At 39.3% G+C, this 21622-nt stretch overlaps 1 protein-coding gene across 1 annotated transcript in view; it reads left to right on the top strand.

Annotated features, from left to right (window-relative positions):
* Positions 1 to 2354: 2354 nt before the first annotated feature.
* The window catches only part of LOC132404917 (uncharacterized), a 299452-nt gene continuing 280184 nt past the window's right edge, over positions 2355 to 21622 (top strand). The window contains exon 1 of the mRNA XM_059989521.1: positions 2355 to 2806. Coding sequence (XP_059845504.1) covers positions 2802 to 2806 — 5 coding nt within the window. The 5' untranslated portion in view covers positions 2355 to 2801. The remainder of the gene's footprint in view (positions 2807 to 21622) is intronic.

Raw genomic sequence — 21622 nt, 5'->3', positions numbered from 1 at the left:
AATCAGGCAAGATAAATCCATGGTTGTGACAGTAGGTTTTCAGGAAGAGATTATTAACCTGAGGACCTACGAAGAAAGAGGAATCCATGGAAAATTAAAAACTACTGATGTTGGAAACATGCTGGAAATGATCAGCAGGCTAGTCAGTATCTAGGAGGAAGAACCATTAACATTTTGAATCTGGGATATGTCATCATGGACAGTAACGAAGGAAATACGTGGTAATACTTGGAGAGGCAGGAACAGAGTTATTATTTCAGATAGATAATCTTTCACCAGAGCAGGGGAAAAGTGATCAACACTCTTTATGGATGCTACCTGACTTGACATTTCCAATCTTTCCATGTTTTACATCAGGTTGAAAGACGTAGGAAGGGAAGGCAAAGTTGGAGAGTGAGTTCTTGTTTATAAGTGTTTGTCTGTGGATGTGGGAGCTGGGGGAGGGGGGTGGATACACTTTGTGTTTCAAGGATGAAGAATGGGTTATGGCGGAAGTTCAGAAAACAGCAGGGAGTACCAAGGCAAGTTTTTTTTTAAACACAGAGAGTGGTAGGTGCCTGGAACACACCTCCAGGGGAAATGGTGCAACAAATACGATAAGAATAGGCATTTAGAGAGTCACATGAACAAGCAGAGAGTTAAAGCTTATAGACCATGTGCAGGTAAATGTGTAATTTAAACTGGCATCAGGGTTGGCACAAAGGGCTTGTTCCTGCACTTTGTGCTGTTTTATGTTGAAAGGAATCAGTATGGAAGTAGGAGATATGAAGGGTGAATAACAGTTTGAGTAGGCAGTGAATTTATAATCAGATTGAGCTCAAAGACTTGAATTAGACTAGAGAGCAATATAGGTGCTGAGCGATGCCCATCACAATAATAAAATTCTAAAGACCTTCAGAGCTTTTACGGACAAATCAGAGTGGAAATCCAGATTATAATCAGGGAGCCAAAGGGGACAGTTCAGGAACCCGTGAACACCACCTTACTAGTTCTTTTGCACTGTTTATTTATTTTATTTTTTAGTGTAGCTCATGGTATTTTTTATGCCTTACATTCATATTTTGCTGCCACAAAACAACACATTTCATAACATATGCCAGTGACAAGGAACCTGATTCTGATTCTGAAAAAAAAGAGCTGTTTGTATAAAGGGTGTTGCAAAAGTGTTGTATGGACATGGGTAACGGAGAAATGGAGCCTGTTAAGGACTAAAGTAGGAACTTAAATATGCATATCGAGAGCAGCATTTAGATATTAAATGAGCACTTTACATCTGTACTCTCCAGAGGAGAGGATGGATCCAAAGTAATAGTGCAGAAGCAGTTGGGTGCGATGTTGCATACATTAAACATTGATAAGATGATTAAAGCATTACCGCATTTGTCTGACCTTAAAGTTAGTAAGCCATCAGTACTGGCTAAGATGTTTTATATTTGAAGACTGGTTCTTATTTTACATTTTAATTAGAGTCATTGAAAAGTACAGCACAGAAACAGGACCTTCTGCCCATCTAGTCCGTGCTGCACCATTTAAACTGCCTACTCCCATCGACCTGCACTGGCACCATAGCCCTCCATACCTAAACCATCCATGTATCTATTCAAACTTCTCTTGAAGTAGAACTTACATACACCACTTGCGCTGGCAGCTTGTTGCACACCCTCACAATCCTCTGAGTGAAAAATTTTCCCCTCGTGTTCGCCATAAATTTTTCACCTTTCGTCCTTAACTACTGAACTCTTGTTGTAGTCCCATCCAATCTCAGTAGAAAAAGCCTACTTGCATTTATCCTATCTATACCCCTCATAATTTTGTACACCTCTGTCAAATCTCTCAGTCGTCTACATTTCAAGGAATAAAGTTCTAATCGATCCTTATAGCTCAGGTCCTCCAATTAATGCCTGTTATCCATGTAATTCCCAAGTAACGCCAACAGCAAGTGTAGAACAAAAATATAATTAAGAGTGTCATCAGGAAAAAAATTATGCAATGTTTGGTTGGAATCTGGAATGCACTAACTGTAGGTGTGGTGGAGGTGGGTTCTATTGTGTCCTTCAAAAGGGAATTGAATTAATATATGATGGAGAAAAATTCACAGAGCTATGGTAAAAGGGCTGGTGAGTAGCACTCAGAACTTCCTCCTGCAGAAAGTCAGTGCAGACATGGTTGGCTGAATGAACTCCTTCCGTACTGTATCTATTGTATGATTCTACTACTGCATGGCTGTTTATTGAGCCTTGTTACAAGCAAATCAGTAGTTACAGTAATTCCAAAAAGAAATACATCAACTGCACAGAATTCTGGGCAATATGGAGGCTGAGAAAGATGTTACATGAATGCAAACTCTTCCCTTCCAGCTGTGGCAGAAAGGTTCTGTCTCCCAGCCAAATTCTTCTCTCAACCATCAGCCAGCAGCACAAAAATGTGCCCCCCACAGCTGAAAAATAAAATGGCAACAAGCAAAGAAAGAAAACAGGAAAGGAAAGAACATTTTTAAAAAGACTCATGAACGACAGAGGGATGAAGAATGGGAAAGGAAAATGAACAGTAAGAAATGCAGGAGATTTGCACTGGAAACAACTCCCACTAACGGAGAGAGAGCTGGAAGTCGACAGATGGGAAGGCTTGAAGGAGCAAAAGAAGACGGAGAGAGGCAGGAGAGGAAGCAAAGTCAGTGAAGCAAAGGACGAGAGAAAAAGAACCACCAGCACAAATTGTGAAAGACAGGCTGTATTCTTTGACTTTCTCTGAGCACCAGTCGAAGATCCAATTAAGAATATTATCATCAATGAATTTTATGCATGAGGTAAAGTTACGGAAACCTAAACCTAAAACTTAAAATTGCACTTTTTTGTGTTTTTTTAATTATAATTTTGGTTTAATTCTGAAGAATATAAAATCTGAACCTTGTGATTTTCAAATTGTGCCACATCATTCCTTTTATTTAATCTGTTTTCTCCATACTTTCAAATTCCAGAAATGTTTTATAGTAGAGATATTTGGTTTCAAATGACCCTGCTTAGCTTGTTACTAAATTTAGTCCAATTTAAATTCAGTTTTGACCACAGACCAATTTATAATACTACATGGCACAAGACCATTTCCTCTGGAGTATGTAGTGGTGTCTCTAAGAAATGCACACAATGTAGTCCCTGTAAATAATTCGTAAATTTTCTGTACTGAGCTGCTGTAGGCAATACACAACAAATTGAGTTCTGTTCTGAGTTTATCTTGGCCAGCAGTAGACACGTTTACATACCACTATTTTTAACTTTAATCTTTGGTATGCTTCACTGAGTCTGCATTGTACCCTGAGATGTATCATGGGGAAACCTGCAGTCAATCACGACATAAGGCCCTTTTTATCTTGCAGCAGTGAAAAAGTCAGACAACTAGATATTATTACCACATTATACTTATAAATTTGAAGGACTTTCACTCTTCTGTTCACTTTATGTTACAAGACAATGCCTCCAACTTTAGTTGCAGTATAGTCATGTCCATGTAACAAAAGAAACAGTGGGAACTTTGACTGCCATCACTTTCCTTATGCTTTCCACCAGCATGCTGATAGAACAGAATGGCTGGAAAAGATCAATATGTTTTGATGTACATGTGAGAAATTAATCATTGTCTTTATCTTTATCTTCTTATTTAATGCTCGGAGCCACCTAAAAGAACACACCTTACTGGATACCTTTATGATTGCTATTTAATTTAATTTAAATTAAATTTCTATCAGTCTCCCATCATCAAAGTATTCTCTCCAATTCTACCTCATGATCGTCCTGCAACTTGAAACCCCGTGACCTATGACCAATGATATACCCAAGTTCCAATTCCACTGGGCGGCAAGTTATTTTGAAAGTGTTGCTTCCTCAGAATTTTTTTTTTTGGTTATGATAGAATGCTTGAAACTGAACATGAATATAATTTCACGCTACTTGTATCATTTAGGAATTTGCATAAACAAGAAATTAACTTTTATTGAATATAATGCATTTAATTGCATAGCAGTGCTGATTCTTTGCAACAGTTCAACTAAGTTAAAAAATATTTTGTTGATGATTTTCGTTTGTACTCAATGTCTGAGGCTTCTTGCAAAGTGTCCAACAATAGTTAACCAGCATTGATGGACTCCAGCTGCTGATACTGTTTCTCAAAGTCCTGGTGAAACCGTTCACCATGCTTGTCACTGACAGTGCCAAGATTTGTAAGGAAGAAGTCTAAATGGGAATGCAGATAATGAATCTTTAGTGACATTTTGCGCTTCATAGTTTTGTGTTTTTGAAGCATGTTGGCAACCTGCTGCATGTAGTTTGGTGCTCTCTAGTTGCCAAGAAAATTTTCAACAACACCTTTGAATGCCTTCCATGCGATTTTCTCCAGTCCCACTTGACATTTTTTGAAATGCCTGTTGTTGTTGATCTGTTTGATTTGTGGACCAACAAAAATGCCTTCTTTAATCTTGGCATCAGTTATTCTGGGAAATATCTGCCTCAAATATCAAAATCCTTCATGGAATTTTTTGTGCCTGGTGACAGCAGGTTCCACCTTGCAGTCCTGAACTCAGTAATACTCCTCTTGACTTTGACAAACTCAGATTGAGTTATCAGATGAGGCTCACTTGCCTTAAAGGGTTCAAATTTATATCAGAATCAGTGTCATTTTCCGTTCCTGGCTCGTGCATCATGACATCTTCGTCTGCCTCTTCTGGACTCCATGTCTCTGATGGCTTCTGCACTGGAAGACTATCGTCAAACAGCGCAGGTCTCATGGCTAAAGGGAGATTGGGGTATGGAATTGATTTCTTGTTTATATCAGAGAAACCAGACACACTGGTCAGACAGAAGTAGCAGTCTGTCACCTGATCCTTCTGCTCTCACCATATCATTGGGACAGTGAATGACATTGACTTCCCAGTATCTCTGAGCCAAGCTCTAAGATCAGCAGCATTTTGCGCAAAAAATGTGAGGAGCCCAGGCTTTGTCTTGGTGGCCAAGTTTACATCCAAAGTAGAGCTCAGGGCTGTCTTAATGAGAGGAGTCATGCTCTCTCTTTGAGATTCAACCATGTACTCACCACAAATATAGCAGAAAGCCTGTTCTGCCATGCAACATCCACCCTGCCTAAGCACACCCAGGCAGCCTGGACAAGATAGAAAACTGTTCAGCTTACATTGCTGGAAACATATTAATTGACTTTATTATGAATTGAAATAAAAAATATAGGTGACTTAAGAAAATGGAGCATGAAGCAAAAAACCTTTGTTGTCCAGTTTTCTTATTGAAGAAAGACCCTTGTGAATATGAAGTACTCAAGGTATGTACAATTTTGCATGATACCTTGTGCATGTAGATGCCATGACAATGAAAGCTCATCAACACCCCTACTTCCTCAGGAGGCTAAAGAAATTTGGAATTTATATTGGTAGTTGACACTCTCAACATTGAACCTCAAGTATAATACATAAAATGTTGCTGTAATTAATGGATTTATATTATTTTTAAAGTGTATTATTACCCAAACAGTATGCATGACAAACTTTTCACTGAATCTTGGTGCACTTGACAATAATAAAATATTACATATAGTAATAGCAATACCAATACCAAAGTGTCCCCATGAATATGAAAGTTGAAATTGCACTGAATAACTAATATGCATGAGCCACAGACCAGTGCAGGCATTCCTCAGGTTAGGGCAGGATTCCCTTCCCGAGAACTGTGTGTAACCCAAACTGTTTGTGAGTTGGAAATGAGCAAAATGAATCCGTGGGAGAGGTTCGCAGAAACAGCTGTGAAAGGATACAGAGCAGATGTGGACCAATGGTTAGTGACTGGCCTCATCCACTCAGAATTGGGTTTAATATCACTGACATATGCTATGCAATTTGCCGTTTTGCATCACCCCTTACTGATTTTTATTGCTGCTCCACAGAAAGCATCTTAGCCAGATGTATCATCATAACCACTCGGTCTGTGACCTTGAAAAACTGCAGAGAGTTGTGAACACAGCAAGGTAAATCACGAAAACCAGCCTCCCCTCCATAGGCTATGGGGATTTCTTGCTGCCTCACTAAGGCAGCAAGCATAATCAAAGACCTCAATCACCCCTCTCATTTTGCAAAAGATACAAAAACCTGAACTCACGTACTACTAGCTGAAGAGCAATATCTCCTCCACTGCTATAAGACTACTGAATGGTTCCCTAATACAATAAGATAGACTCTTGACCTCATAGTCCACCTCATTATGATTTAGTATATATTTTTTACCTGCACTGCATTTCCTCTGTAGCTGTTGCTCTTTTATTCTTGTATCATCATAACCACTCTTTATTGTTTTACCTCATATGACCTCAATGCACTGTGTAATGAATTGATCTGTATGAAAAATATGCAAGACACTGTACCTCAGTCCATACAACATTAAACCAATTCCATTGTCAATTAAATTTTGCATTGGGGCTACCTAGAAAACAAATAAGCCTTTCCTTGGTACACAATAATTTCTAGCCCTTCACTCTTACAGATTTCAATAACCTGACAAAGTCCACTTTTCATGTGTATGCAAATATAATATCAATGGGGTATATTTTACCTCATAGTTAAGGAAGAAGAAGAATAGCCCTTAACTCGGCAGTGGAGTTATCGGGGCACCGCCATGATGGTGTTTCCGTAGTAAGCTATTCTTGTTTTTATGAGGCCGAGTTGCTCGCTCCACGCTCATCCCGACTTGGATTCGAACTCGGGAACCTTCGCTCCGGAGTCTGGCACTGATATTGCGCCACCAAGCGGGACACATAGATAAGGAGTTTGATTACATTTATTGCAATTATCATAAACATAAGTAAGAGCTGAACACAATTATCAGACTCATCACTGGCACCATAATTAGAAAAAGAGAATTTCTACTGGAATCAAAACTGAAAAATCAATCAGCTTAATCACAGTAACCTTGGCATAGAGATATCTGTGCAGCACCTCAAAGGCATGATATCAAGGTCTGGCACCAAGCCATATTAAATGATATAAGGACAGATGAGAGTTTATTCAGTCCCTTAAACATGAAAAAAGGGGAGACTTAGAAAGTGAAATCCAGATGTTTAGGTCTATACAATTGAAATCATGACTGCAAATGTGAGAATAATTAAAATCAAAGATTCAGCAAGAGGCCAGAACTGGGAGGATCACAGAAATATCTTGAGGCCTTAGGGCTACAGAAAAAGAAGGGAGAAACTGTGGAAGGATTTGAATGTGAGAATTTGGATTCCTTTTGTACCATACAATGATTACTTAACTCTCATAGGTGAAGATATAACAGTTAAACACACTTGTTTATAGTGATAGTCAACACTTACAACAATGAACCTTAAGTATACTACAACCAATGTTGCAGCGATTAATAAATTCATATTATTTCTTAAAGTGTATTATTACCCAAACAGTACGCATGACAAACTTTTCACTGAATCTTGGTGCATTTGACAATAATAAAATATTACCTATAGTAATAGCAATACCAATACCAAAGTGTCCCCATGAATATGAAAGTTGAAATTGCACTGAATAACTAATATGCATCAGCCACAGACCAGTGCAGGCATTCCTCAGGTTAGGGCAGGGTTCCCTTCCCGAGTTATGTGTAACCCAAACTTTTTGTGAGTTGGAAATGAGCATGCTGAATCTGTGGGAGAGGTTCACAGAAACAGCTATGAAAGGATACAGAGCAAATGCGGACGAATGGCTAGCAACCGGTCTCATTGACTCAGAATCGGGTTTAATATCATTGATGTATGCTATGAAATTTGTGGTTTTCTGGGAGCAGTATAGTGTAATACATAAAATCTATAAACTACAATATGAATTATACTTAAAAAATTATTTAAGTAGTGCAAAAAGAGTGCCAAAGTAGTGAGGTAGTGTTTATGGATTGGTTCATTGTCTGTTCAGAAATCTGATGACAGAAGGGAAAAAGCTGTTCCTAAGACATTCTGTGTGTGTGTCTTCAGGCTGCTGTACATCCTCCCTGATGATAACAAAGAGTAGAGCATGACTGAGGCAGTGGGAGTCCATGATGATGGATGTCTCCTTTTTGAGGCATCGTGGTTTGAAGGTGTCCCTGATGCTGGGAAGGCTGGTGGCCATGGTGGAGCTAAATGTTTGCAACCCTCCGTAGTTTTCTCTGATCCTGTGCCGCAGCCTCTCTATACCAGAATGTGATGCAACCAGTGAGAACGTTCTCTATTGTATATCTGCAGACATTTTCAGGAGCCTAATGCAACATGCCAAATCTACTCGAACTTCTAATGAAATGTAGCCACTGACTTGCCTTTTTTATAGCCCTTCAGAGATGTTGACAACAAAGACATTGAACCTGCTCACCCTTTCCACTGCTGATCCTTTGAGGACTGGTGTGTGTTCCCTCAACTTCCCCTTTCTGAAGTCCACAATCACTTCCTTGGTCTTGTTGATGTTGAGTGCAAGGTGAGAGTCATAGGACATTACGCTGCTACAGCATAGAAACAGGCCCTTCGGTCTATCTAATCTGTGCTGAACCATTAAACTGCCTCATCTCAATACCCTTCACCTGGACCATCCATACCCCTCCCATCCATGTACCTATCCAAATTTCTCTTAAATATTGAAATCAACCCTACATCCACTATTTAAGCTGGCAGTTTGTTCCACACTCTCACCACCCTCTGAGTGAAGAAGTTTCCCCTCATGTTCCCTTAAACATTTCACCTTTCATTTTTAGCCCACGACCTCTAGTTCTAGTCTCATCTCATCTTAGTGGAAACAGCCTACTTGCATTTACCCTATCTATATGCCTCATAATTTTATAAATCTCTATTAAATCTCCCTGAATCTTCTACATTCTAGGGAATAAAGTCCCAATCTATTCAACCTTTCCCTATAACTCAGATCCTCAAGACCAGACAATACCCTTGAAAATTTTACCTGTACTCTTTCAACCTTATTTGCATTTTTCCTGTAGGTAGGTGACAAAAGCTGCACACAATGCTCCGAATTATGCCTCACTAATGTCTTATATGATTTCAACATGACATCCCAACTCCCGTACCCAATAAATTGATTTATGAGGGCCAATGTGCTAAAAACATTCTTTACGAATGTATCGGCCTATGACACCACTTTCAATGGATTATGGACCTGTATTCCTAGATCCCTCTCCTCCTCAATGCCCTACTGTTCACCATGTGAGACTCGCCCTGGCTGGTCCTCCCAAAGTGCAACACCACACAGTTGTCTGCATTAAATTCCTTCTGCCTTTTTTCAGTTGGTCTAGATCCCATTGCAAGATTTGATAGTCTTCCTCACTATCCACTACACCACCATTCTTAAAATCATCACCAAATCTACTGATCAAGTTAACCACATCATCATTGACATCAGCAGATGGAAAATCATTGGTATTGATGACAAGCAACAATGGACCCTGTGGCACATGCCTAGTCACAGGCCTCCAGTCAGAGAGGCAAACTCCTACTAGAACTCTCTGGATTCTCCCACAAAGCTAATGTCTAATCCAATTTTCTACTTCCCCTTGAATGACAAGTGACTGAACCTTCTGGACCGACCTCTGCAGGATCTTTTCAAAGGCCTTGCTAAAGTCCATGCAGACAACATTCACTGCCTTGCCTTCATCAACTTTCCTTGTAACTTCCTCAAAAAAACTCAATAAATTAGTTAGACACAACTTACCACTCACAAAGCAATGCTGACTATCCACTAATCTGTCCCTGTCTATCCAAATACTTATATATCAGGCCTCTTGGATATCTTCCATTCACTTTTCCACTACTGATGTCAGACTCACCAGCCTGTAATTTCCTGGTTGATTCTTGAAGCCTTTCTTAAACAATGGAGAATGTTAGTTGTCCTCCAATCATCTGGCACATCACCTGTCGCTAAGGATGTTGTAAATATCTCTGCCAGGGCCCCTGCAATTTCTGCACTAGCCTCCCGCAGGGTCTGAAGGAACACCTTGTCAGGTTCTGGGGAGTTATCCACCCTAATTTGTCTCAAGACAGCAGACACCTTCTCTTCTGTAACCTCTATATGGTCCATGAGTTTGCTGCTGTGTTGCTTCACATCTATAGAGTCTGTGTCCATCTCCCAGCAAATACAGATGCAAAAAATCCATTTAAGATCTCCCTCATCTCTTTCAGCTCCATGCATAGATTATCACTCAGATCTTTCAGAGGACCAGTTTTGTTCCTGGCTATCCTTTTGCTCTTAATATATCTGTAGAAGCCCTTAGGATTCTCCTTCACCTTGTCTGCTGGCGCAGCCTCAGGTCTTCATTTAGCCCTCCTGATTTCCTTTTTAAGTGTTCTCTTGCATTTCTTATACTCCTCAAGTACTTCATTTGTTCCTGCCTGCCTTTACCTACTATGGACCTCCTCTTGGTTTTAACCAATGTCTCACTATCTCTCAAAGAGCAAGGTTTTATAAACCTGCTATTGTTGCTTTTTATTCTGGTCATAGAATTCGGCACTCTCAAAACTTCAGTTTTGTAGGCCTCCCACTTACCAAGTATGCCTTTGCCAGAACACAACCTATCATATTCTACACTTGCCAGATCCCTCTGATACCATCAAAATTGGCCTCTCCAATCTGTCCTAACTGAACATTGCCACAACATTTTCTCTGACTAGTGATGCCACCCTTTAATCCTTACCGCTCTATCACAGCCAAGACACCAGAACACTGAGCTGCCAGTCCTGCCCCTTCTGCAACCAACTGTCACTAATGGCTACAATGTCACAATTCCACATGCTGATCCATATCCTAAGCTCATTCACCTTTTCTACAATACTCCTTGCATTGTAATATACCCAGCTCAGACCATTAGCCCCACCATATTCAATCTTTTGATTCCTGACCTTGTATGTAGGCTTAACAGCATCCTTCTCTGCAGCTACTCCATTATCTGTTCTGGCACTCTGTTTCCCATCCATCCCTCTGCAACTCTTCGTTTAACCCCCAATTTTGCACCCCCCCCCCGACTGTACAGCACTTACAAATCTTCCTGCTGGATACTAGTCCCCCTTCTGTCCAGGTGCAAACCATCCTTTCTGTACAGCTCTAACCTTCCCTGGTAGAGAGCCCAATGATTCAAAAATATGAGGCCTTCACTCCTGAATGAACTCCTTAATCACATGATCTTCCTATTTCTGCCTCACTAGCCTGTGGCACGGGTAACAATTCTGAGATCACAACCTTAGAGTTTCTTTTTCTTTTCTTTTTCAATCTTTTTATTGATTTTCATATATACACACAAAAAAACATAACATAATAATGAGTAAATTATGAATACAATAGACTTGAAATCACATTGATAATAAGATAACAATATCCTATTAAACATCAACAGAAGAAAATACCTTAATCAATCAAGTCCATATGATTATATATGAAAAAAAAACAAAAATAACCATTAAAAAAGAGAAAAAAAAATTTGAAAATATGTGAAAAAAAGTATATATTAAGAAAAAAACACTAAACTAAACTAACATGGGCAATAATAATAGTTTACAAGTATATGATAGTGTCAACAAACTCCGGAACTCCATACCTGAACAAGAATAAGCAGAAAGAAGGTCTGGAAAAGGCCAAATTAATTCATATGAAAATGTCGAATAAACGGTCTCCAAGTTTCTTCAAATTTAATTGATGAGTCAAAAATAGTGCTTCTAATTTTTTCCAGGCTCAGATAAGAAATAGTTTGAGAAAGCCATTGAAACGTGGTAGGAGGATTTACTTCTTTCCAATTTTGTAATATAGACCTTCTGGCCATTAATGTTACAAAAGCAATCATTCGTCTGATTGAAGGGGAAAACTGATTACCATCCTCATTTGGTATGCCAAAAATTGCAGTAATAAAATGAGGTTGTAAATCTATATTCCAAATTGAGGAAATAGTAGTAAATATGTCCTTCCAGTAATTATGTAAAGTGGGACATGACCAGAACATATGGGTCAATGAGGCCACTTCTGAATGACATCTGTCACATTGAGGGTTAATATGAGAATAGAATCGAGCAAGTTTATCTTTAGACATATGAGCTCTATGTACAATTTTAAATTGTATTAAAGCATGTTTAGCACATATAGAAGAATTAACCATTTGCAAAATTTTTTCCCATTTATCTGTTGATATATTATATCGAAGTTCTTTTTCCCATTCTTGTTTAATTCTAACTGATATTTCTGGTTGTATCTTCATAATCATATTATAAATAAAACCTACTAATCCCTTCTGACAAGGATTTAAGGTAAAAATCAAATCTGTAAAGTCCACCAAAGTTGAATTAGGAAAAGATGGTAAAACTTTATGTAAGAAATTTCTAATTTGTAAATATCTGAAAAAATTAGATTTAGGTAATTCAAATTTGTTGGAAAGTTGATCAAATGACATCAAAGTATCTTCAAAAAAGAGATCACGAAAACATTTTATACCTTTCCTTTTCCATATGTTAAAAGCTTGATCTGTCCAAGAGGGTTTGAAAAAGAAATTAAGTAAGATAGGGCTATCAAGAACAAAGTTTTTCAAAGTAAAAAACTTACGAAATTGAAACCAAATTCGTAATGTATGTTTAATAACAGGATTAGATATTTGTTTATTAAATTTAACTAAATCCGCAGGAAGACAAGAACCAAGAACAGAGAATAGAGAATATCCCTTTACCTCATTACATTCCAAATTTACCCACTGTGGGCACAGTGGTGAATCCAAATCTAGTTTCCAATACATTAAATTACGAATATTATTTGCCCAATAATAAAATCTAAAATTGGGTAAAGCTAAACCACCATCTTTTTTTGATTTTTGTAATTGCTTTTTACTTAACCTAGGGTTTTTATTTTGCCACACAAATGAGGAAATTTTTGAATCAATGTTATCAAAAAAAGATTTAGAAATAAAAACTGGTAGGGCTTGAAATAAGTATAAAAATTTCGGTAAAATCATCATTTTAATAGCATTAATCCGACCAATTAATGATAAAAACAAAGGAGACCATCTTGTAGTAAGTTGATGAATTTGATGAAGCATAGGTAAAAAATTCAGTCTAAATAAATCTTTATATTTCTTGGTAATTTTTATACCTAAATAGGTAAAGTTATCAGTAACAACTTTAAATGGTATCCTATCACTCAATAAAGTTTGTGCATTTAAAGGAAATAATTCACTCTTATCTAAATTTAGTTTATAACCAGAAAAAGTACCAAATTGAACCAACAAGGATAAAATAGCGGGAATATAGAGTTTCTATCCTTTAACTTCGCATCTAACTCCCTGAACTCAATTTGTAGGACCTCGTCACCCATCCTACCCATGTCATTGGTACTAACCTTGACCTCTGGTTGCTCACCCTCCCACTTAAGAAAGCTATGTACTTGATCTGAGGTGTCTGTCACCTTGGAACCCGAGAGGCTACAAACCATCCAGGGATCTCACTCTTGTCAACGAGATCAACTTTCTGTTTCCCCTAGCTAACAAATCCGCTGTCACCACAGTTCGCCTCTTCTGCCCTCTTCCCTTCTGTGCCACAAAGCCAGACTTGGTTCCAAACACCCATCTGCCGTGGCTTTCTCTGCTGGCTTAAACATCCCCCCCCCCCCCAACTCCAACAGCATCCAAAGCAGTATTCGTATTGTTGAAGGGGATGGCCACAAGTGTACTCTGTGTGGGCTGGCTGCCTATCCCCTTTCCTCCTTTTGACAGTCACCCAGCAACCTGTGAGCTGCACTTGGGTGTAACTACCTCCTTGTAAGTCCTGTCTATCAACCCCTCAGCCTCCTGAATAATCTGGAGTTCATCCATTTCCAGCTCCAATTCATAACACAGTCTGAAAAAAGTCATAGCTAGATACACTTCTTGAAGGTATAGTTGTCAGGGGCACCTGCCTTCCCACATCCTGCAAGAGGAGCATTCCACTAATCTGCCTGGTATCTCCACTGCTTTAAATGTACAATAAGAAAGAGGAAAGAAAAATTAAACAAAAATAGCTACCTACAGCCTCTGCCTCTCCTCATCAATACAATAAGTAAGAAAGAAAGAGAAAAAAGCAATAAAAATTTACCTGCAGTCTTCCTTCCCCTCATGAGCCAAAACCTCAACTCCATACTCCAACACATTATCTGCTCTGCTTAAACCTAACTTCTTTTTATCGGTCCTCGCCAACTACCTACTTCTGTGCCATCTAATGACTCCTCTGGCACTATGGTGCACAAAATGAACCAACTGTCCCCACTTGCTTCTTTTAAACTCCCTCCCTCTGATTAAACTGATGTTGAGTGCCACAGTGAACTTATTCATCATTCCTAGCTCTTCTTGGCTCAGCTCAGCTGCCAATTGTATTGTAGCTGCTTATTTGCTGAGGCAGGAAGGCGTGAAAAATGCGGGAGTAGTTTGAGGGGAAAGAAAGCACATGGAAATGTCCTATTCCCACTTGGCATAAGATGCATGCACCCTTCAGTAGTTGTTAAAATTGTCACACCAGTCTTCCAAATACACACTTGTGTGATTTGTGTGTATGAGTGTGCATAAGTTCAGCATTCATGTCCTATATATTTCCAGAATGAGGATTTGGAAATTATTGTCAAGGCAGTGTGGAGGAAACTTATAAATATCTCCAATGTTCATTCATTATGGTGCAAGAACGATGCTTCCGAACGTGTGTGACAGTTTCCTGGTAGTCAAGAAGCTAAGAAATCTGACTAAAAATACGTTTTCTCAGGTAAATTGTGTTAAATTATCACTGCAAATAGTGTTACAACTGGCCTGGCTGCAATCTGTACAACTGGCCCAGGCGAGAGGTTGTATCATTCTGAGCAATGAGCTGATTTGAAGAGCTTGAAAGTGCTTTGGCTGGGTGGTGAAATCTGTGCCCAGAGCAAGTCGCTGGGCAGCATGGTCTAGGCCCGGGGCCTATCATAGCAGTAGCCCCTGGGTTCTAGTGCAAGGTAAAATGTGTTGTTACAACAATTTAAATGCCAGCCCAGATCAGAGGTGGGAGCCAATTTCGCTCACTCTCCATGATACTCACTCCTCTTTCCAGGGCACTGAAGATGTTCGCTGTTACGTTGTTGGGTCAATTTAAATGCTGGTTCAGATAGATTGAAGAGACATGGGCTGCATGGAGTTGGATGAAATTGGTTGTCATCAAGACAGAAGTAGGTGTTCTTGCGGGAGGAAATATGTTGCCTGCAGCGCATCTAAAGTTAAAAAAAAACATGGTTGTGCAGCAGTTTGCTGGCTGCCTCCAGCTCCAGGAACTCCTACCTAAACTTGAATGTGGATATAGGCAGTGTGAAGTTAGCACGTTTTTTGTTCTGCATGGACTTCCTCTGGATATTCTGACGACCTACCGGTATGGTAACTGACTTGGATGATTTTCAGAGAGACAGGTAGCATTGGTGAATGGAATTTGTGGTTTGACAATGATAATTAATATTTTGGTAATATGAAAATCAAAGACAGGAGGGTTCAAGGGAAATCATCAATGACACATGGATAGGTTTTGTCTGAAATTAAGTAACTCTTACTTGAAAAATTGAGAAGTGGAGGTCACAAATGTATGAAGATTTGAAGGTGCCAACACAGTTCCAACAGAGGCATTTAATTCTAGAAAACCAAAGCAGGATTATGCTTTGCGATGCACACCAAGCCAAAGGGTAATACAGTAAAGTTAGTAAAGTTAACAAATTTCACGACATATGCTGTTGATATTAAACCTGATTCTGATTCTAAAGCTCAATTCTTGTCATTGGCAGAAATTGAGACAATGGAAATTATTTTTCCAAACAGCATGGCAGCCAGCTGTATCTACTGAAACAACTGAGAGGATCTGGTATGTAATCGACCTTTATTTCTGGTTTTAGCAGAACGGTTATTAAAATGTAACCAGCAATGTGTCTTCATTTCGTTGGCATGGGGCTGGGTTCAGTTGTGAGTATTGTTTGGCTGAAAGTGAGATTGGCTTGCAGACTACTCTATGCAAAGAATTAACAGACTTACAGGATGTCATCTAGATTTGTCCAAACTAGAAATTATTGCCTAGTGACTTTGTACATTTTGCGCTATTAGATCAGCGATAAAAATGACAGCTCTCTGATGTCAGAGCTGGTAAAACAGCAGAAACCATTTCACCCATTGACAATGCATCACATGTCATCTAATTACTGAACTCTTAAAGTAAAGGCTAGTACAATAATTTTATTATTTTAGTGTATTTAGGATAGTGATATTGTTATGTTGTTTATTTAATAATCTAGAAATTGTGAAACAAAGGTTTAAATCTTATAGACAGCTGGGAATTTAAATTCATAATTAAGTGTGAGTACAAAAGCAAGAATGGTATTCTCATCCTTCATGAAAAGCTGGTCATGGCACAAGAGGGGCATTACATATTATTCTGGTTACTGACCTTCAGGAAGAATGTATGGGTCCAAAATATGGTGCTGAAGTGATCTACTAGACTGATTCCTGGGGTGAAGGACTTCTACCTGGAGAAGCTAAGCTCTTCTTGGAGCAAACAAGGTTGAGATATTAAAAAATAATGTTAGGTATTTACAACATCATAATGGGTTTAGATGGGTGAATGGAAACACATCCAATGGCCAATAGTTCAATGACCAGAGGGCACAGATTTAACGTCATGAGCAAAAGATAGAAGAAGGTGGTGTGAAGAAAACCTTCTTTTATTTGCAGTAAGTGATTGTGACCTGGAACACAACAAGGAAATGGCACAGACTCATTGGACCAAATACCTCATTTGTGCTATGACAACTCTGTTCCTCCATTTCTGTGAGATGGAATCTTACAATAGAATGCATCTTGCAATTGGGCATACTGTTTGTAGAGTCTTGAAGAAGAGGCTTGATATCACAGCGATACAGACACTGCTGTTCAGTCTGGCATTTAATGACAATCTCAAACTGTTATTGACAAGAGGTGGAGTGCAACCTTGATTGAACTGCTGCAGTTCTTGTGGTGACGGAACTTCTGCAGGCTTTTAAGTAGGGAATTCCGAATGTTTTATCAAGCCCTGGGCAGGATGGTGTGTAAGTTGAGGGGACAACTTGAATTTTTTTGCCATTCCTAGGCTCTCTTTTTTAAGTAATGGGGGGTTGTAACAGGTAAATTTGCTGTTAGATTAGCTAAGGCAAGTTCCTGCACTGCTTTTTGTAGAGGGTCAATACTGCAAACACGGTGCGTGGCTAGAGGAGAGTGAAGTTCCAATCAGGTGCTGATTTGGACACACTTTTTTGCTGTTCTCTGATCTATTTGATCACTTTAGCATTTAGCCAAGTAAGTGAAGAATATTCCATTACACTCCAAAACCGGTGGTGTAATGTTGGATAAAGGAGGTTGGCCAGTTGCAGTGGCACTCCGCACTTCGCATACTGTCTCTCCTTTAATTGGTTCACTAGGTCAGCATGCTTTTTCACATGGAGACAAGGATTAAATCAAGAGCAGGTTTACACAAAACCGATTGCACGTGTGTAAATTAAGCAAGTTCAGCAATAATTTGATTTCAACTGTTAAAAACTTTAAGGGATATTGGTATTGGAATTGGTATAATATTATCATATGTACCATGATACAGTGAAAAGCTTGTCTTGCATGGTATTCATACAGGTCAAATCATTACACAGAGCATTGATAGAGAACAAGTTAACACAATAACAATGCAGAATAAAATGTAACAGCTACAGAGAAAATGCAGTTCAGGTAAACGATGAAGTACAAAATCATAATGAGGTGGTTTGTGAGGTCAAGAGTACATCTTATCATGCAAAAGGTTCGGTGAAGGGTCTACTAACAGTGGGAAAGAAACTGTTCTTGAGCCTGGTGATATGTGCTTTCAAGCTTTTGTGTCTTCTGTCCGATGTGTGGGGGGAGAGAAGAGAGAATGTCTGGGTGGGTGGGGTCTTTGATTATGCTGGCAGGGAGAAGTCTAGACAGAGTCCATAGATGGAATGCTGGTTTCCATGATGTGCTGAGCTGTGTCCACAGCTCTTTACAGTTTCTTGTGGTCACACGCAGAGCAGTTGCCAGACAAGCCATTATGCATCCAATCAGAGTCCTTTCTATGTGCATCAATAAAGATCGTAGAGGGTTGACACTAACATGCCAGACCAGGTTTATTTAGCCTCCTGAGGAAGTAGTGCTATTCAGCTTTCTTGGCTAAAGCATCAATATAGTTGGACAAGGACCAGGTTATTAGTGATGTTTACTCTTAGGAAGTTGAAGTTCTCAACTCACTCAACATCAACACCATTGATATAGACAGCAGTAGATGCACTGTTCCTGAAGTTAATGACAAGCTCTTTTGTTTTATTGATACTGATGGAAAGTTTGCCCTCATGATATTATGTCACTAATTTCTTTATCTCCTTGCTCTACTCCAACTCATCATTGTTCGAGAATAGACCTACAGTCTACTACAGTGTTATCATCTGCAAACTTGGATTTAGAGGAGAATCTGGACTCACAGTCATGAGTATGCAGGGGGCAGATGACTCAACCTTGTAGAATACCAGTGTTGACCATAATCACTGTTAGATGTTCTGCCTATTTTTACTGATGGTGGTCTGCTCATCAGGAAGTCACATTGACTCCCAGGTCCACAGTTTGGTGATGAGTTTGACTGGAATTATGGTATGAAAGGCATAACTGTGGTCAATAGACAATAGTCCAGATGGTTCAGAGATGAGTGTAGGGCCTAGGAGATTGTATTCACCATAGACCTGTTTCAGTAGCAGGCAAATTGAAATGTGTCCAGGTTGTCTGGAGGGCTGGAATTGATATGTATCACGATCTGCATTTTAGAGTGCATGACTCCATGCTTTTTGTACTTTCCAGCTCAATTTTCTCCCTCTTAGTGATCCACCTTCACCTGAAGATTACACATCATCACAGCTCCCCTAATTCTGTTCTGAAGGAAATTATGAAAGTCTTGTCTGCGCATCTTTCTTGTCAATTATTGCTGTTATAAATTATATCCACACTTGTAATAAGAGCTGTCTAGTCCAATATAACTACATACTTCAATTGCCAGATAGGAACAAAAACTGATGAAAATGACCAAGTAAGATGATATGAGAAGGAATGGGAGGTAATCCTAAAAAGTTAATTTTTTTAAAGGAAGTTTATTTCATGAGTATCTCTCTGTAAAACTCCGAAAAATGAGCTTTTTTGTCACCTGTACTTCAAAATATACAGTGAAATGTTTTGTTTGGTCAACGACCAACACAGTCCGAGGATGTGCTGGGGGCAGCCCACAAATGTCATCATGCTTCTGGGCCAAGAAAGCAAGCGCACAACTTATTAACCCTTACTAATCTGTATGTCTTTGGAATGTGGGAGGAAGCACAAGAACCCAAAGGAAACCTTCATGGTCACCAGGGAAATGTACAATCTCCTTGCAGACGGTGGTGAGAATAGAACTCTGGTCACTGGTGCTATAAAGTGTTACTTTAGCCAGTACATTACCATGCCATTCCAACTGTATCTTTTTAGCAGCCATAATATAATTTTGCAGGGTTTTTGATTTCTGGGGCCTTTGTATCCATCCTCAGCAAGTAATCAAGAACAACAGCATGCTCATGTAACGGCCAGACTCTGTTATAACAAGCAGAAGCATAGGACTAGGATGCTTATCAGGAAAACAAGGCAAAGGACAGTGAGCCTGTCTGAATTTAATTGACTTGCAAATTACTTCAAGCTCTTTTCTATTATTCAGAGATTTGCTAATGTACTTTTAAAAGCAGTTGGCCCTTAGAAAATGATCTCACTAGCTGAGAGTTCTCCAACTTGCCGAAGGTAAGGCATCTTTACAAATAAACGTTATTAGACTTATTGTGTATCTTCTTGCAGTCACAAATCTGACTGCACAAATCTGCAGTCACAAATCTCTTGCAGTCACAAGAGCAGTGCGGTTCATCCAACCAATTAATCTAATCGCTGAGAATTTACCATGTAGAACATTGGCCTAGATCTTGTTCCTCAACAGTGGATTAATTTTTAGAGAGAATTGTTAGCTAAACAACAATTTTAAGATGTTTATTATTTCAAGAGAAATCAATGTAGCCAAATGTACTTGAATTTATTGTCCCATCTTAATTTCCCCAAAATGGAAGAGGAGTTAAGAATATTTTAAAAATTGGTGGGTCCACAGTCATAGTGAACGAGAACGATAGATCTTCCTCCTTGAAGGATATTATCAAAGCTTTTTTCTTTTTCCTTTTCTTTTTCACATCAAGGATGACTTGCATCCACTCTAATTCTGACAAGAAAGATAACACCAGTGTGAACCTGCAGATTCTACCCCAGATGGGGCAGGTGTAATTTATAGGATGGGCAGATAGGTAGTTTGTGATTTGGTGTGCTCCTGCTCCTTTTATACCATGCTTCTGTGTGCTCCCTGTGCATGGACTCAAGATTCTCAGTGTCATCCCAAATGCTCTTTTTCTCCTTTGATTAATCATGACCGTGAAAAGCTTTTCCTTTGCCCACAAGTTAATCTCTTTCAATTGCAGAGCTTGGAATAGAATATCTTTAATAGGAATCTGATGTTAGGTATCCAAATGATATGGTCTGCGGAAAGTGTGTAATTGGGTCAGTGATCAATGTTGCTTATCTATTGGTCTGTTTATCCTACCAATGGATTTGGATAATTTGGGGACACACCACTGGTGAAATCTCTCCAGTGCCTTAAGATCTTGTTATTGGCAATCCTAGTCTTAGAACTGCTTAGGAGAGTAACAGTTGCTACTACTCAGTATATAGTGAACTTTGTACTGGGTTTGAGTCTTATTTAAGCACTCTGGCACAGTGAAGATGATAGTGAAGTTCAACATCAGTATTGGACTTCACTCTGGGGTAGCTTCTGAGATCAGGGAAGTGGTCCATGTTTTCCAGTGTCTGGTCATGAAATTTTATTGTAGTAGATGTTGGGAGACAGTCCTTTGTTGTATGACTGCTGAATGCTGAGTGCATATGCTTCAGTGAATGAGATGATAATGACTTGGAAATCTTTCTACAGTCATTTGCAAATGCCAACTTTGCATCAACACTGTTGCTTGATTGCTGAGGATAACTTTGTCTCTGGAACAGAGGCCATGGGATTTGTCCAGTTCCTCTTTGGAGCCATGGCGTGTTTTGGTACACTGGATTGGGAGAAGTGTCAGGGTGATAGTGCAGTCTTGATTGATGATGTATGCCATGAGATTCCTTCCGCTATGGTTCTGTTGGTTAGGATTATAGTTTGCATACCTGAATGAAGCACATTTATGATGAAGATTCGTTTCTGTGGGCAGCTGAATTTGAGGAGCTGCCTTCCACATTTCCTCCCCCAGCTTGCAAAGAGCTCTACTCATTTCTCCTGGAGTTGTTGTGTGTTAAAGATTCTGTCTCTTGTGCTCCTAAGTGAATAAAACCCACACTGCAATTTAGATAACAGCTCTTCAGAAACTGGGAGGAGTTGGTTGACAAGGCTCCTGAACAGCCATAGATAACTTCAATCACCAATGCACTGAACTGATTCTACGACCTACAGACTCACTTTCAAGGACTCTGTACAA

Source organism: Hypanus sabinus, chromosome 14 (genome assembly GCF_030144855.1).
Source record: "Hypanus sabinus isolate sHypSab1 chromosome 14, sHypSab1.hap1, whole genome shotgun sequence".
Lineage (NCBI taxonomy): Eukaryota > Metazoa > Chordata > Chondrichthyes > Myliobatiformes > Dasyatidae > Hypanus > Hypanus sabinus.
Note: the sequence above shows the minus strand (reverse complement) of the source record. Positions and strands in the feature narration are given on the sequence as shown.